This window comes from Henckelia pumila, chromosome 1, assembly GCF_033568475.1.
Source record: "Henckelia pumila isolate YLH828 chromosome 1, ASM3356847v2, whole genome shotgun sequence".
Lineage (NCBI taxonomy): Eukaryota > Viridiplantae > Streptophyta > Magnoliopsida > Lamiales > Gesneriaceae > Henckelia > Henckelia pumila.
Window position 1 is genome coordinate 120,616,006 of NC_133120.1, and position 14,656 is coordinate 120,630,661.

Here is a 14,656-nt window from a genome sequence, read left to right on the forward strand (position 1 = left end):
AGTGAGCCTGGATCGTCGGCCTGAAATGATCTCTGATTGGCACCAAGGGAGCTTGATTTTCTTCAGCCATGTTCTGTTGTTCTCTTTCTCTCTTTTCTCTCCTCAAAGTACGTGCAGTTCGTTCGATCTCTGGATAAAAAAGTAAGTAATTCGCGCTTTGAGATCTTCTCATAAACTGCAATCAAGAATAATAGCAAGCAATAAGTGACTAAAAATAAAATAAAAAAAGCTCTAAATTAAAATCTAGACTAATTGGTAACAAGATTAAAATAAAATCAAAAATTACTCCCCGGCAACGGCGCCAAAAACTTGTTGCGAAATTTACGCTCGCAAGTGCACGATTGTCAAGTTTTAATATAATGATAAATAGAGTGTCGATCCCACGAGGAGTAACGTGAAAATATTCAGTACTTGTAATTAAAATAGTCCTAATTTTATTTAAAAAATCAAATTTTAGAGATTTGCTGAAAAATTAAAGAAATAGTAGATTTTATCAAGCACACGTACACGCAATTCTTACGAGATTATCAATCAGAGAGAAATGGTCTAGAGTTTTTGATTTCATCTGGTTTCAACAATATTCATTCCTAATTAATCTATTTTCATGAATTTCTTTCAATTAATAACCAAAAACACTTATATTATTCTATTCCCCTCTCCCGAGTAACAAATAGAGTGTATCAACTACAGTTAAATTTCAATATCCCTATTAAAAATTTAGCTGTAGTGATATGTGTAAAACAATGTTCTTTTAAGGCTCTATTAAAGTTATATACTCTCCCGAGTTATATAAACAATTAATCGTGTGGTTTCTATTGATCCTATTCAAAATCCCCTCTCCCGAGTGCCGGATTTCAAATAAATTTAACAAATCAATTTATGGCCAGTAAATTGAAAAGACATTCAAATCTAGAAACACAATTAATTTAGATAAATTCAATTCAATAAAATCAAAGATTCATGAACATGTCTCAACCAGGCTGCATCAACCTCTAGACTAAGAAAATTTTGTTCATAATAAAATTCAAACACAACCAAATCATATTTAATAATCCAAACATAATTTGACAATCAAAAGAAGATAAAAGATAGAATAACAAAGCCGTAGTCTTTTTCCCGTGTCCGATTGAAAAGCCTCCGTCTTTGTTCCAAATAAATCTTCAATTCACGATCACAGTTAATCTCCCAAAAATATCACAAAGTATTCTCTCCAACGTATTATGTGTGGCGGCTGATAGGTGATGCTTCGACTCAAAAAAACTCTTTTTATATGCCCTAAAAATTGTCCAAGATAAGCCCAAGAAAATCCCCAAAAGTTTCCATAAATCTCGGACAATAAAATTCTGAACACGCGACGGCGCGGGCGCCCAGTTGACAGCGCGGGCGCGCCTCACTCACGCACATTCATTTGTCAAAAATTCCCGAAACATGCGGGCGCGCATAGGAGCTGCGCGGGCGCGCTCAGCTCTTGCACTTTTCTTCAATTTCTTCACAAACTGCGCGGGCGCCCCTTTTAACTGTGCGGGCGCGCCTTGTTCTCGAAATTGTCCATTTTCTTCTCCCAATAAGTCTCAAAATACAAGTAAAATTATAAAAAATTTAAGTGCACAAAATGCACTTATCAAGAAAAATACATCTTCAAGAAAGTGGCACGAAAATCAACCCAAGTAAATATACCACGTTCCTGTAGAAGTGGAGCGGACGCGAGCACGACACTCTAGGATAAAATTCAATGTCTCCAATCGCTGCTCCTCGGTAGTGTGGAACACTCGAAAACATCCTTCTATATGCTCCAACCAATCTTCAGCTATCTCAGTTGACTCTCCTCCTGTCGAAGGCTTTGGACCCGTCTGGAAGAACCTATGCATGTCAAAATGGCGACGACCGTAATGGTGATGGTGACGATGCTCTCGACGGCATTCACGGCTCTCATCATTACCCCCATTGGCCCACATTGTCATTCTGCTCTCGTCATCTCGTCCTGCCATCTACAAGACAGAACGAAAATCTACCCCAACGGAAGGTTCTATATCCCAAAAATCTAACGCATGCTCTAATACCATAAGTAATTACCGCACCGAGATCACCTACAAAATCAAATCCTAAGCATGCAATCAAATCTTAATCGAAAAAATCAGTCAGAAATACCGGTTAAGGTACAACCATATAGGTAAAGTGTATCAAATACAATCCGAAATAAAACAACCAAACCAATAAACCGAAAACTCAATGATGTTGCTCCTCTCCTCGGGGCTCAATCCTGCCTACGTCATCCAACCTAAGGTTTGCCCCGCAGAATAGGATGTCCAAAATGAAAACAAGGACGTGAGCGCTAACGCCGAGTACAAATATATATGAGTGTACAAACCTATATGTTTATGCATATTATGTGCACTGGGTAGCTGGATCAACAGGAAAAAACTCTTGCTCAATTGGAGGCGCCAAAGTGCATAGTATCACTAGGACGAGCAATTAGATCTTCTAAAGGTCTTGAGCAGGCGAGAGCACTAAAGATGGTTGAGACCGGGCGATGAGTCTTCAACATGAGTGGTCGAGTACATGTATTACAATACAAGATATTTTGATCTACTACAATAAAATATTATTTGTTATCACCAAAACTAAGGGATCCAACAAATTTCTCACAAAAAAATGATAAATTTTCGTATGAATGGTGAAAAAGGTCACAAACTTCCTATAAGTACCTGAAAGTGTGGGGGCATTTGGCCAAAATTAAAATTCCAAAGACAAAACAAATAAAAATTGTACCAAAGATGACCGACTACATATTTATTGGGTATTCACATAATAATAATGTTTATAGATTTATAGTGCACAAGTTCGAAAAGTATGAAATGATTGAAGCATTGACAATCGAGTCAACGAATGAAATGTTCTTTGAAGTTTGAAATATATTTCCTTGTAAAGAAAAAAAATAAGAATTTCCAATAAAAAAAACATTAGAAATAGTGATCAAAGGTTCTCCACAGCAAGAAAAACCTAGACGAAATAAAAGGGCTAGAACCTTGAAGTCATTTACTCCAACTCACCTATATGTTGAAAAATGAACAAAAAACCTTACAACACGCTGTCTATATCCCTGAAACGTCATAATGGAAAGAAGCAATCAATAATTAAATGGATTCCATATCCAAAGTCACACTTGGGAGTCGGTAGATCTTCCACCAGATGCCAAATCGTTGGGGTGCAAAAAGGTTTTGAAAAATAAAAGTATAAAGTTAATGGAACAGACGAAAATATAATGTTAGTTTGTGGCTAAAGAACATAGACAAAAAAAAAAGGGCTTTAACCTTTTTTGACACATATACACCAGCATCATGAATAACATCTATTCATGTTTTCATTGTCATTGCAACATTGCATAACTTTAAGATACACCAAATGAATGTCATAACAGCATTCGCGAATAATGAATTGGAGAAGAGATCTATATGAATCGACCCGGAAGATTCATAGTACTAGGTCAAGAAAGGAATATGTATCGACTTGTTAAGTCGTTGTATGGACTTAAGCAAAATGCCTAAACAACGATATGAAAAGTTTGACTAAGCTATATTCAAATAGCTTTATGATTAAAGAAAAAATCATGGATGGAAAAATAATAAACTGGTTCTTGAATGCAATATTTTCTTTATATTTTTATCATAAGAGATAGGGGTTTGCGTAGAGTTTTTTATGATTGGTAAGATATGAGTTTTAATTGTTAACAATAAATAGAAGGAGAATAAATGCATTATCTTTTTTTTTAATTATTATATCACTTGACAATAGTGCATATTATTCTTATGTTATTGAATGCTATTATTCCTCCATTGATCAACATTTTCGATTTTTTAGGAAATATCCCGATTATTTTTTTTTCTACCTTTCAAAATAATAACTACCCAATTTCATTCAAAACTGATCAACCTTATTATCAACCATTTTCTTGATTTACCCTATTGGTCGAGTAATTTTTTCTCATTACAATGCCTCTATGAATTTCTATACTTTTTTTTATGATACTCACTAAAATTGAAGGATCCAATCTATGGTACGAATACAACATAAGCCCAATGTGTCAAGTCCGATGTGAACCTGAAACCAAGCAAAGAGTGTTAGAGGGGGCCGGGAGGATATTTCGATGTAGCCCCTCCGACGCTCAAGTCAGAGACGTGAACGAATAAAAAAAAGAAGATCTTGGACCCCCCTCAAAATGAAAGTGAATAAGTTGCAAATGAAATGAGCAAACCCGACATTTATAGGAAGAAATGTAGGAGACCGTGTCTTTTTCATAAGGGACCACATGCATGTACTCATACGCTTCTTCATCCGAGGCTCGCCCTCCTCGGTTGATCCAAAGCATGGCCTCGCCCTTGAGGCGAGGTTGAAACTAAGGGTCTCGTCCTTCAGACGAAGCTTATAAGGCTATGGGCTCGCCCACTTCATGTAGGCTTTATTCTAGCTACTCTCCTCTGCTATCGTCATTCTCAACTTCTTGGCTTGTCTCCATGTCTTTAGTACCTCCTCTACTCCCCAACTCCTAGGCTCATCCTTAGCTCCTTAGCACATCCTTGGCTTCCCAACTCCCAAGCTTATCTCTTACGCCTTAACACACCTCTTAGCTCATCTTCACTCTTGCACCTTCTTTGACTATTATTGGTGCAACTCCAACTCTAACTCCAAATCTAACATGTCTTGCCTCTATCATCTACTCTCATGGGTTGATCTTACCCGGTAGAGCTGGACCCAAGCCTTGGTTCTCGGGCATGGATTCGAATTGGGCCTCTAAGCATGTGATGATCACACTCATTGTGTATCAATTTATATTATTTGACATGATTTATATATGATTGATAAGCTTTAAAAGATTTATATGAGTTATAATAATTTATGTATAAGTGATTAATTTTAAAATTTTATTTTATTTATAATAGTTAATGTATGGCTAATGAAGTTTTAAACTCTATATCATTTATAATTGTTTATTTATGATTTTTTTCGATTTTTTATTTTTTGATAAGTTGGCTCGCCCAACCTGCAACTTATGGCGGGTAACAATTGGAGAAATCCAACCCACCAAGATGGCGGGTCAAAGCAAGACGGAACGTGTTGACCCGAATTAACATCTCTGAAAAACCATTCGTCTTTTTTTATATAAAGTATGTTTTCAGGTAGTGTATAAGAGATTGTTGAGTGCATGTTTTGAATGAGTTTCTTTGAAGTTTTTCTTGTCAAAAGGACTTGTTTTGATTTATTTTATTTGAACTTTTTGATCAAGCGGAAAGAATAATTTTAAATTATCTTTTACAATAATAAAAAAATGAAATTAAAATAATTATGGTATAAAGAAATAAGAATATTAAGGCAAAAAAAATTTTAGTATAGAACGAGGGAAATATTTACACGTACACATACAAAAATTGTCATGTCATGTATCACATTAACACCATCAGCATTAGTTACTATTACTCGTTATTGAGAAGTGGACCTTAGATACACGACTGAAATATTACCTCCATGGCAAAAACTCTTATGAGACGATCTCAAGGATCATTTTTATGAGACGAATCTCTTGTATAAATTATCCATTAAAAAGTATTACAATTTAGAGTAACACTCCTGTGAGACGGTCTCATCCGTGAGACGGGTCAACCCTACCCATATTTATAATAATAAGTAATACTTTTAGCATAAATTGTAATACTTTTTAATGAATAACCCATACAAGAGACCCGTCTCATAAAAATGACCATTGAGACCGTCTCATAGGAGTTTTTGCCTACAATTTATGCCAAAAATATTACTTATTATTATAAATATGGGTAAGGTTGACCCGTCTCACGGATGAAACCGTCTCACAAAAATGTTACTCTACCTACATAACGTCCCATCGATTCGTAGGTGCATTTTATATCAGCCTGAAAAATGCAATGGGAATTACGATTTTGTGAAATCGTCATAAAATTATAATTAAACAAACTTTTCCAGGATTGTCGTGAACATAAATAATGCTTTCCGCTGGCATGCATATTTAAGAACCAAGGGGTGCGGCGACAGTTTCCGATAATTATTTAGCTTAAATGAAAGAAATGCTAAGAAACACATTGTAATCAACCATCAATCAACCTTTAAAGTATGCCAGTTTACAATACACAAATGCAGTACATAATTCATATAAATAAGACATTTCCCATGTATCAAATTTGGAGGAATGCAACGTACAAGCTTAAAATAAGAATTACATAAACCTAATCATAGCCAAAAATTGGAGCTCGTGAGCTAGAAACTGTAAGAAGATGAATATTCTACCTGAAAACAAGAAGGGCCATATAAAAATCAAGTCGGATAGTATCGTGAGAAAGTAGCATGAAGATGTTTGCAGAAACAACACAAATGGTTCAAGGTTATAGTCAAGAATTTCAACGAGGGAACCAAATCTTAATCTTTCAACCTGAAGGTCCAGAAGAGCATGCTTGGGACAGAGTTTTATCACAGCTCAAGCTTCTTTCCTTGTTATCCTGTAATGTGTTGGAACATACATAATGGCATTCAGTTCTTTAAACAAACTGTGATGATTCAAAATAATATGCTGAAATTTTTAACAGTAGAGAAACTGAAAAATATTAATATCGAAAAGTAAAATATCTACACTTCCAATCTCACATAAGTCAAGCGTAAGGAGTTCACAAACAGAATGACAAATTGTGAATTTTTGTTAATGAAAAGCTGAGAAGTGCTTCCTAGAAGCTCTCCCAAACACTACCTTAAAGTAATGGTAGCTTGTTATTTAGAAGAAACGGGTAGTTATAGGTACGTTCGGACATAAAGAGAGAATTAGCAAAACTCTCAACACGTCCAGGTTGAAGAACTCCTGGACAAAAAATGGTATATTTTACCTGAAACAGTAAATTCCCAAGGCTGTTGTTATTTCATGAATGACTGAAGTGGCAAAGTGCAGATAGAGAGCCCCTGCACAGCATAGAAATTTAAGGTCTCGTGCATGACAGATGTGGACACCATATGAAGGGTAAAGGAAATGGTGTCAACAATTGATTCAGTACATTAGATGAATCATCTTGAATTCTATAAAAAGATTGCGAATAGCATGAAAACTTGTATATGTGAAAGACATCAAACCTGTGTATGCACAGTAACCAAGAAGAACCCACAACTCGTCTACCAAAGGAACTCTGCTAAAATATAAAGATTTCATCAGTGCTGATGTTATTAAAGCAAATATTCCATATAATCCATTTCAGAAAAGAAATACGACATTAATATAAGTAATTGGCTGAAAAAAAATTAACAATAATATATGTCATCAGCTGAATAAATCATGACGCACCCGTCATTTAGCCTCGCGGTGAGAGCATTTGCAATGGCCAATGGCAGATAAAACAAAGACTGCAGAATATAAACAGTTAAGTGAGGCTCCCAAAGAAACGTGGCTCTGGCAACACAGATTGGCGACCATTTACTAAAACAAAGACAGCTTTAATTTTCAGTAAATGAAAATGTGATGCCGATCCACAATCAAATACACAGAAGGAATCCATTAAAAATGTGTGAGACAGAAATAACAACATATGAAGTCGTGGTGCATGCAAGTAAATTGCAATTTTCCGTAACTTGTCCAAACATCGACATCAAAATCCAATAATTAATCATGAGATCACATTTTGATAATTTCATTATATAGGGAAAGTTTGGTCCAGTGAATAAAGACCAATGTTTACCCCCTTTCCATAAAAAAGTGGGAAAGGAATGAGCAGTTTCCTAAAACTGCAATATGGTCCTCTAGCAATATCAGATGCGCAGCTTGCAGTTGTAATACCCAATCATATGTTGGTGTGACAGAGGTGTAAAATGTTTTATTAGACTATTACAATTAATTCTTCCAGAACTTTTGATAACTCTTCCAGAAACTTTTGATAATTTTCGTAAAACAAGGATGGAGGCGAAGTATTTGTTAGCAGGCTAATAGTTCAAGTCCCACTTGTGAGGGCGCAAGAGCCACAAGTGTGAGAACTGAGGTGCATAATAATCAGATAATGCTTCCACTGGCGCAAAACTGCAATGTAACTAAAATGAGTTCATACCATGCACATGTGCGTTTTCAAGCCCTTGGGTTCGTCGCATAGGTGAGCAAGAATCATCCTTCCCTGAAAAGCAATGTTTCAGTAATCAGCAGCAGAAGCTTCTTAAAGTACATGGCTGCAAGCTTTATTTGAAAATCTCACAAGCCGATATAATGACTTAGACATGAAATCGATAACATGTAATCTGATAGAGCACAATAACAACGGAGTCCACTTCGACTGCATTTGGGTGGAAAGAGTAGGTGGATTTGGATTTTAAATCCTCAATACAAATCCATTTTAATTGTTTAGGTAACTCTCAAATCAATGGACTTAAAAAATTTTCGAGCCAAACCAAGACATATCAAATACCCAATTATTGGAGTAATTTTAAACCCACTACTCAATCCCAAAGCAAACTTAAAAACACTAATTTCAACCGGAATTATGACATATTTTCCAAAACCAAATCATACTCAATAAAGTTGTGGTTTCCAAAAATGGATCAACAACATCTTACCACAAGAAACCCAAACGCAAGCCCCGTGCCCACTACAACTAGATGCGGATAGTTTCCCATTAAATCAATAGGAGATATATAGTCCCTGCATGATCATAGTCAATAATAGAACATAACAAAAACTAAAAGCAAACTGAATGATCAAGATCAAGACATACCACACAAGAACCCCACCTAACAGCAGACCAAAAGGATAAAGCTGCGAAAATAGGAGAAGATATATATTCAAAAAAGGAACAAATTGAAGATCAGATATTATGCATGTCAAACATATATACCATTGCCAGAGCTAGCAACATATTTCCTTTTCTTGCCTGGACAACCTGATGAACATTGTACACACTGCATAGAAGAACTTTAATTTAAAAGCACATTGAGTTAAGAGTATCAATATAGGTGCAGCTGCCAGAGAACTTCAAAATTAAATTTGAAATGAACACTACTACGAATTCAGTAACATTTAAATTCATTTTCAAGCTGGACCTTACTATGGACATAAAACATATGACCTCTAAGAAAAATATAGAACAGTATAATCAATTCTAACATCACTTCTCGAGTTCCTGATAGTATGCATAATTCTAAATTGTACAGAAAACTAAGGTTTACACTGACTCACAGTTCCATGCAGTGAAGCAGAAAACCTAAAATTGTTTGTGGTCAGCTTATAATAATTGCAAGCATTGGTAAATAACTTCTTCCAAAGGAAACTCCAAATTAATTGTACTCACTTGAATGCAACTGTTGGTATCACAGCGAACATAATCATGAAGAACAGAACAACTTTGTACATTGTGATTTCTGAAAGAACAAAAAGAAAATAAATCATAAAAGACCAATACAGAATGTAATGTAGAAATAATAAATAGAATGGGCATTTGCCGTATGACAAAACAAAAATATAGAACCGAATGCAATGCTACAATAACATGTAAATCACTTCAATCTTCGTAGTTGTGTTTAACAGAACCAACACTAAAATTGTTCCTTTGTCATGATTTTACAAGACTCACCATTAATAAATGGAACCCAACTCAAAAAAGGTATAGATTTTCCTAGTTGTTGAGCCCACCACTCAGCACCTGAAAAAATAACAACTGAAATTCAAAACTCATTGTCTCAATGCATATTTATGCATGCAAACATATACAAACAAAAAAACACAAATGCTCATGCTAGAGAAATAAAGAGCTAGAAGCAATACCTACTATAGCTGTGAAGAAATGGACCATATAAATCAACATAAGACCTTCAGTAGGCCCATTTACAACCGGAAGAATGAGAGTATTGGTGAAAAAGCTGCACAAAAAAAAAAAACAAAACTAATACATTAGCAAAAGAGTAAGAAATTGCAATACGGGCTAACAGAAAGACGAATACACAAACATATTCCACCAAAAGAAAGCTAAAATTAACTCCTGAAAAAAGAGTTCAGGAAAAAAAGATAATTCCGTACTTGGATTCAACAACCTTTTCAAGAGGAAACAAGAGGGAGAGAGAATAAAGATTATTAAAATCAAATTTGGGCAGTAAATATGCAAAAAATAGGTCCATAGAAGGACATAACTCAAACACAATCACAATAGACAGTAGTAATAATGTTTTCAGCTCATGTAAAGAACCAGCAACATGAATGAGCCAATTTACTTACTGTTCCCATGTAGCACAGTAAAAAGGGACCGCTGATATAACCCAGAACCAGAAAGCATTCCGTCCACACATAGCAGTGCTTCCAAACGCCAAGGATTCAAACTGAAAAAGATTTTATTTAAATTTCAAGAATCACTACAGCAACACCTAGAGAAAGGAGTGACTCGAAGTTCAAAGACATACCGCACACGCAAGAGCATCACATCCTGGGATTTGGTAAAGCGCAGAAATTAGTTAAAAATATTTTAGCACCCAATAAGTGAATAAAAATTTGGAAATGCCATGGAGACAACAAGAGCTCAACAATGAACAGAGTGAAAGGGTCACCATGATCAAAAAGTTCCCCCAATGGACTAGAAGAATTTGTTCTTCTTGCTTGCTTCCCATCAACAGCATCAAAAGTCTAACATATATTTTTCAATATCAAAGAAATATTGTGAGAAGAGAGTGGGAACAAAGAAATGACTGAAAATAACTGTAAAATTTGGGAGATGAAAAGAAGATTTAAAACTGAAATTGTAGTGATAGTACTTGAAAATCTTAACAAATCACTACTTCACCATTTCAAATGTTATGACTGGTTAAATTAAACCCCTTCAATTATTTGAATCAACACATGAATCCAACTAAGTGAGTAGTGCCTGTAATGCAAACCAGATCCCCCCAGACCCCCACACCCAAAAAACACAAAACAAGACAAAGAAGAAAAAGACATCATACAAGTAAAAAACAGCACAAAAAAATGAAACAAATCCCCATCTTGTGTTCATTATTAAGTTCAAACTCCAAGATATTTCAAAAATAGAAGCCACTATGACTCCAAACGTAATCTCAAACACCGCTAGAAACACGAGCATACTTGATATAAGAAGAGCAGTAAACCATGGGCAAAGTGAACCCATCTAGGCGGAGGTGAATCCAAATGAGGTGAATATAACTGCAGCAGAAATTTTTAAAATGAGGTCACGGGATTAAGTAACTTTACAAAAAAATTAACTAATAACAAATGAAACTGATGTATTAAAGGCAGACAAAGGCCTGAAGAAACAAAATATTAGGAACTACTCAATTGAAGAATGACAATGAAATCTCCAAAGGAGGCACTGATAAGATTGACAAACAGAATGTGTGCCCGTTAAAAGCACTATATTCTAACTGAACGTAAAGTTTATAGCCATTGCTACGAACTAAATATAGTCTTAACTCTTAATACCGTAAATACAAATCCATATATTCCGCCATCCTCGTTATCAAACCAACTTCTAAAAAGCATCACATCCTTTCCTCTTTTCCATTGCCACTACATCTAGACGTAGAGTATTTACAGATACCATAACAGTAAAACATTATCACAGAAAAATCTATAGAAATGTAACTCTGATCATGATGTTGCAGTAATTTTCATATTCGTTTAGATAAAAGAAAACCAAAAGTGCCTTATACAATTAAAATGTAAGTTTTTGCTATGGAAAATCACTTAATAATTAAAGGGGGGGAGAGAGAGAGCTAACTCACATATCCAAGTAAAGCAGACGTCAACAAAAACATGAAACCTGTAAGTGTGATCTGGTGAAAAAAAAATTTAAACCCATCACAAATGAGAAAAGATGTCATAACCACATTAACTTCTACCCAAAGACAAGATCAAGTTCACGGAACATTTACCATATTAGGTCTGAAAATATCCAGCTCAGGCACAAAAGGAAAAATTATTAGTCACCATAAAAGGTCGATAAAAAAAAGCATTAACAAGTATCAGAATATAAATGAATTCAAAAGAATAATTCAAACACAACTCCACACGCGCTGCTCTAAAAAATAGTATATGTCATTAAATCTAGGCTAATAGCCAGCAACAGCCTGCTAAATATCTATATTCAACTCTGAGGAAATGCAAAATAGCTAAATAACTAGAACAGTATATAGCTTAGCACTCATAAGAATCAACTGAGGTAGAAAGACAAAAAGCATTGGGATGCAACAGTGAAAGAAAAAAATCCAGAAATTGGTGCCCAGTTGCAAAACAAGCAAACTTCGAAAACTTTCAGTATATTTGGTCAACACATTCATAAATTCCCAGTATAGAATAATCCTTTCCAAATTGCATCATTGCACAGACCTGAGGCCACCAAAGAAAGCCCTCAAACACGATAGACTAATTGCTCCATGGAGTTTCTGAAATTCTCGAACGATTGATGTCCTAATATAAACGTGTCATTATGCTTAGATTTAGAAATTAAACCTCTTTCTTTGGTCTGACATTTCAAACTTTTCCTCTGGGTGACCAGCCCCTCACTTCAACGTATGCGCAGATGAAGAGGTTAGCCTTCACGGAACCCCAGGGCCAAGAGATGGTTACAATGAGACACTACTTTCAACTTTGAATATGAAATGCTCTTCTTTTTCCAAATCACAACAAAATACATAAATAAATTTTGCTTTTAAGGGAGATAACAAGTAAATTTTTCAAATAGATCGCATAATCCAAAAACTAACATGTGTAGGTGATAGTGATACCACTCATTTGAGTGGAACAAAGAGTTCATATGCATCTTGTGAGTAATGCAAAGCAGCACGAAATTAACAAAAGCTAGACATCACTCAAAATGTTTATTGTTTAGAGAGTCGAATGCAGTCAGCCTTGATTAAGGGATAACCTTAACCTCTATGGCCATCCCTTGATGAGATTCTCTGCTCATAAGGTTTGCAACCATATTTTTCTAGCCATAGTAGTCAAAAACCGTTTATGGATTACTTGTTGAAAGTTTTAAATCTCAACTTGAAACATTCAATTAAGAACTTTCCACTCAAATCATCACTAGGAGGAGCAAATTTTTCTGTTCTACTGCGACTTGAAGGGCGGATCCAATGATCAGTACTCCTCTACTTCGAGATCGCATTAATTATCCCAGTTGATCTTGGGATTTTGCATGCCCTTCCATTCGTAATTTGATAATTTTCCCAGCAAAAACAAATAATTTGTCACCCTTTAAGCATCACAACAAGTTAGTATATTTTTTTCCCTCGACAGTATTGGTTAGCAGCACAATCAACACAAGATAGTGAGATACCATATTTGCATAAACACAATTCAAACAAAACATGCGCGCAAAAAATATCAAAAGAACTTCAAATACACAAAAATCAAGCAAATTTGAAAAAACAAACTGACAAACCCAAGTAAGAAAAGGAGGGAAAAAAAGAAAAAAGAAACTAACGGCATCCAAAGAGGAAAGAAAGTAACACATCGAGTCCAGAAGGGCTGCAAAACATATTTGGCCAAGTATGAGTGATCCACCCCACTGTATTTGTATCTATGCAGTGCCGCAACTCCATGTGCTCCTATGTATCCCATCCCACTTACTCCAAACCACGCCTTCAACAATTAATAATCCTACAACCTGCACCAAAAATATAACTTAGCGACGCTCAAATCGGAAAAAGAATTTCAAGCAGATGAGTAGGAAATTCGAAGACAGTCACAGATCGAATGAAGAATCTCGGAAAATACACACGATTCGTGAAAAGGAAGAAGGAATCTCACCTCCGCGTAAGTAGAGATCGATCCAAAAGTGGGAGAAGAAGCGAATCTCACCAATGGTGAATCGCGCAGAGAGATCGAGAGTACATTGGGAATGAAAAGGAAATGCTTTTAAAGCAAAAATAATAATAATACTCTTTAAATTTCCCGTTTTAGACTTTTGTTAATTGCGCCACGTTTAGCTTCTAATGTTTAAATAAAATCACTATTTATTTCCATATCTATTAAACAAAATGATTTTATTACTTTTTTAAAAGTCTTATCTTTCCGATCAAAAAAAAAAAGTCACTATCTTTTAAGAAATTTTGTTGAGAAACAGATGAGAAGTTTTTTCAAACACTGCCAGAATTATTAATATAAATAATATAATAATATAATATTACAAGTGATTTTATAAAAAAAAATTCTAGTGACTTTTGACATGTACGTATATTTTTCACATGGATGTGTTTTGGGAAACGAGATGTTAAACGAAAAAGTATTGATTAATCATCAAATAAAAGTTTAAAACACAAAAAGTGCGTTTAAATTATATGTCGATCAGTTTTCTGATTTTTAAATTGGTAGAGTAGATGGATATTTGATCAATTATCAAAAATTCAATTACGGGTCCGGATCCGGATCATCTGCTGTGAAAAGAGAAGCAACACAAGATACTGTGCATTAAATAGTTTTTTTAATTTACGTCACAAAATTAAATAATTAATTATTTAATTAATTACACACATGAATATTAAAATAATGTCTATTTCAATTCATAGCACCCATGTTGTTTTTTTCTCCACAGCAGATGCTTTTTTTTCTTCAATTATCCTTATCAATACTTTCTCCAGCATGTCATACAGGATTTGCACAATGAAGTTT

General features: G+C 34.9%; 1 protein-coding gene across 3 annotated transcripts; it reads right to left on the reverse strand.

Moving 5' to 3' along the window:
- Positions 1–6,093: 6,093 nt before the first annotated feature.
- LOC140879739 (choline/ethanolaminephosphotransferase 1) lies at positions 6,094–13,934 on the reverse strand. Of its 3 annotated transcripts, none has more exons than XM_073283605.1 (20): positions 13,796–13,934; positions 13,470–13,652; positions 11,917–11,926; positions 11,767–11,817; positions 11,111–11,188; positions 10,579–10,654; positions 10,435–10,457; positions 10,253–10,353; positions 9,806–9,900; positions 9,615–9,683; positions 9,333–9,402; positions 8,880–8,943; positions 8,760–8,800; positions 8,602–8,686; positions 8,103–8,165; positions 7,349–7,407; positions 7,141–7,193; positions 6,900–6,972; positions 6,455–6,521; positions 6,094–6,312 (listed from the first exon to the last, which is right to left on the reverse strand). In XM_073283605.1, exons 2-19 carry the CDS (start codon positions 13,604–13,606, stop codon positions 6,500–6,502), a joined length of 1,170 nt encoding a protein of 389 aa, XP_073139706.1. In that variant the 5' UTR covers positions 13,607–13,652; positions 13,796–13,934; the 3' UTR covers positions 6,094–6,312; positions 6,455–6,499. The 3 variants fall into 3 exon arrangements, with proteins under 3 accessions (XP_073139706.1, XP_073139713.1, XP_073139722.1); XM_073283612.1 differs by having other exon boundaries at positions 13,470–13,645; positions 13,796–13,921; XM_073283621.1 differs by lacking the exons at positions 11,917–11,926; positions 13,796–13,934 and having other exon boundaries at positions 13,470–13,608.
- Between the last annotated feature and the right edge of the window lie 722 nt (positions 13,935–14,656).

Bases quoted from the DNA above. Each gene is read 5' to 3' on its own strand.
- LOC140879739 (XM_073283605.1), bottom strand. From the start codon at position 13,606: ATGGGATACATAGGAGCACATGGAGTTGCGGCACTGCATAGATACAAA. The intron at 10,655-11,110 runs GTATGCTCGTGT...AATATATGTTAG, and splicing joins TACTGCTCTTCTTATATCAA to ACTTTTGATGCTGTTGATGG. The intron at 8,687-8,759 runs GTATGTCTTGAT...ATGATCATGCAG, and splicing joins TTAGGTGGGGTTCTTGTGTG to GGACTATATATCTCCTATTG.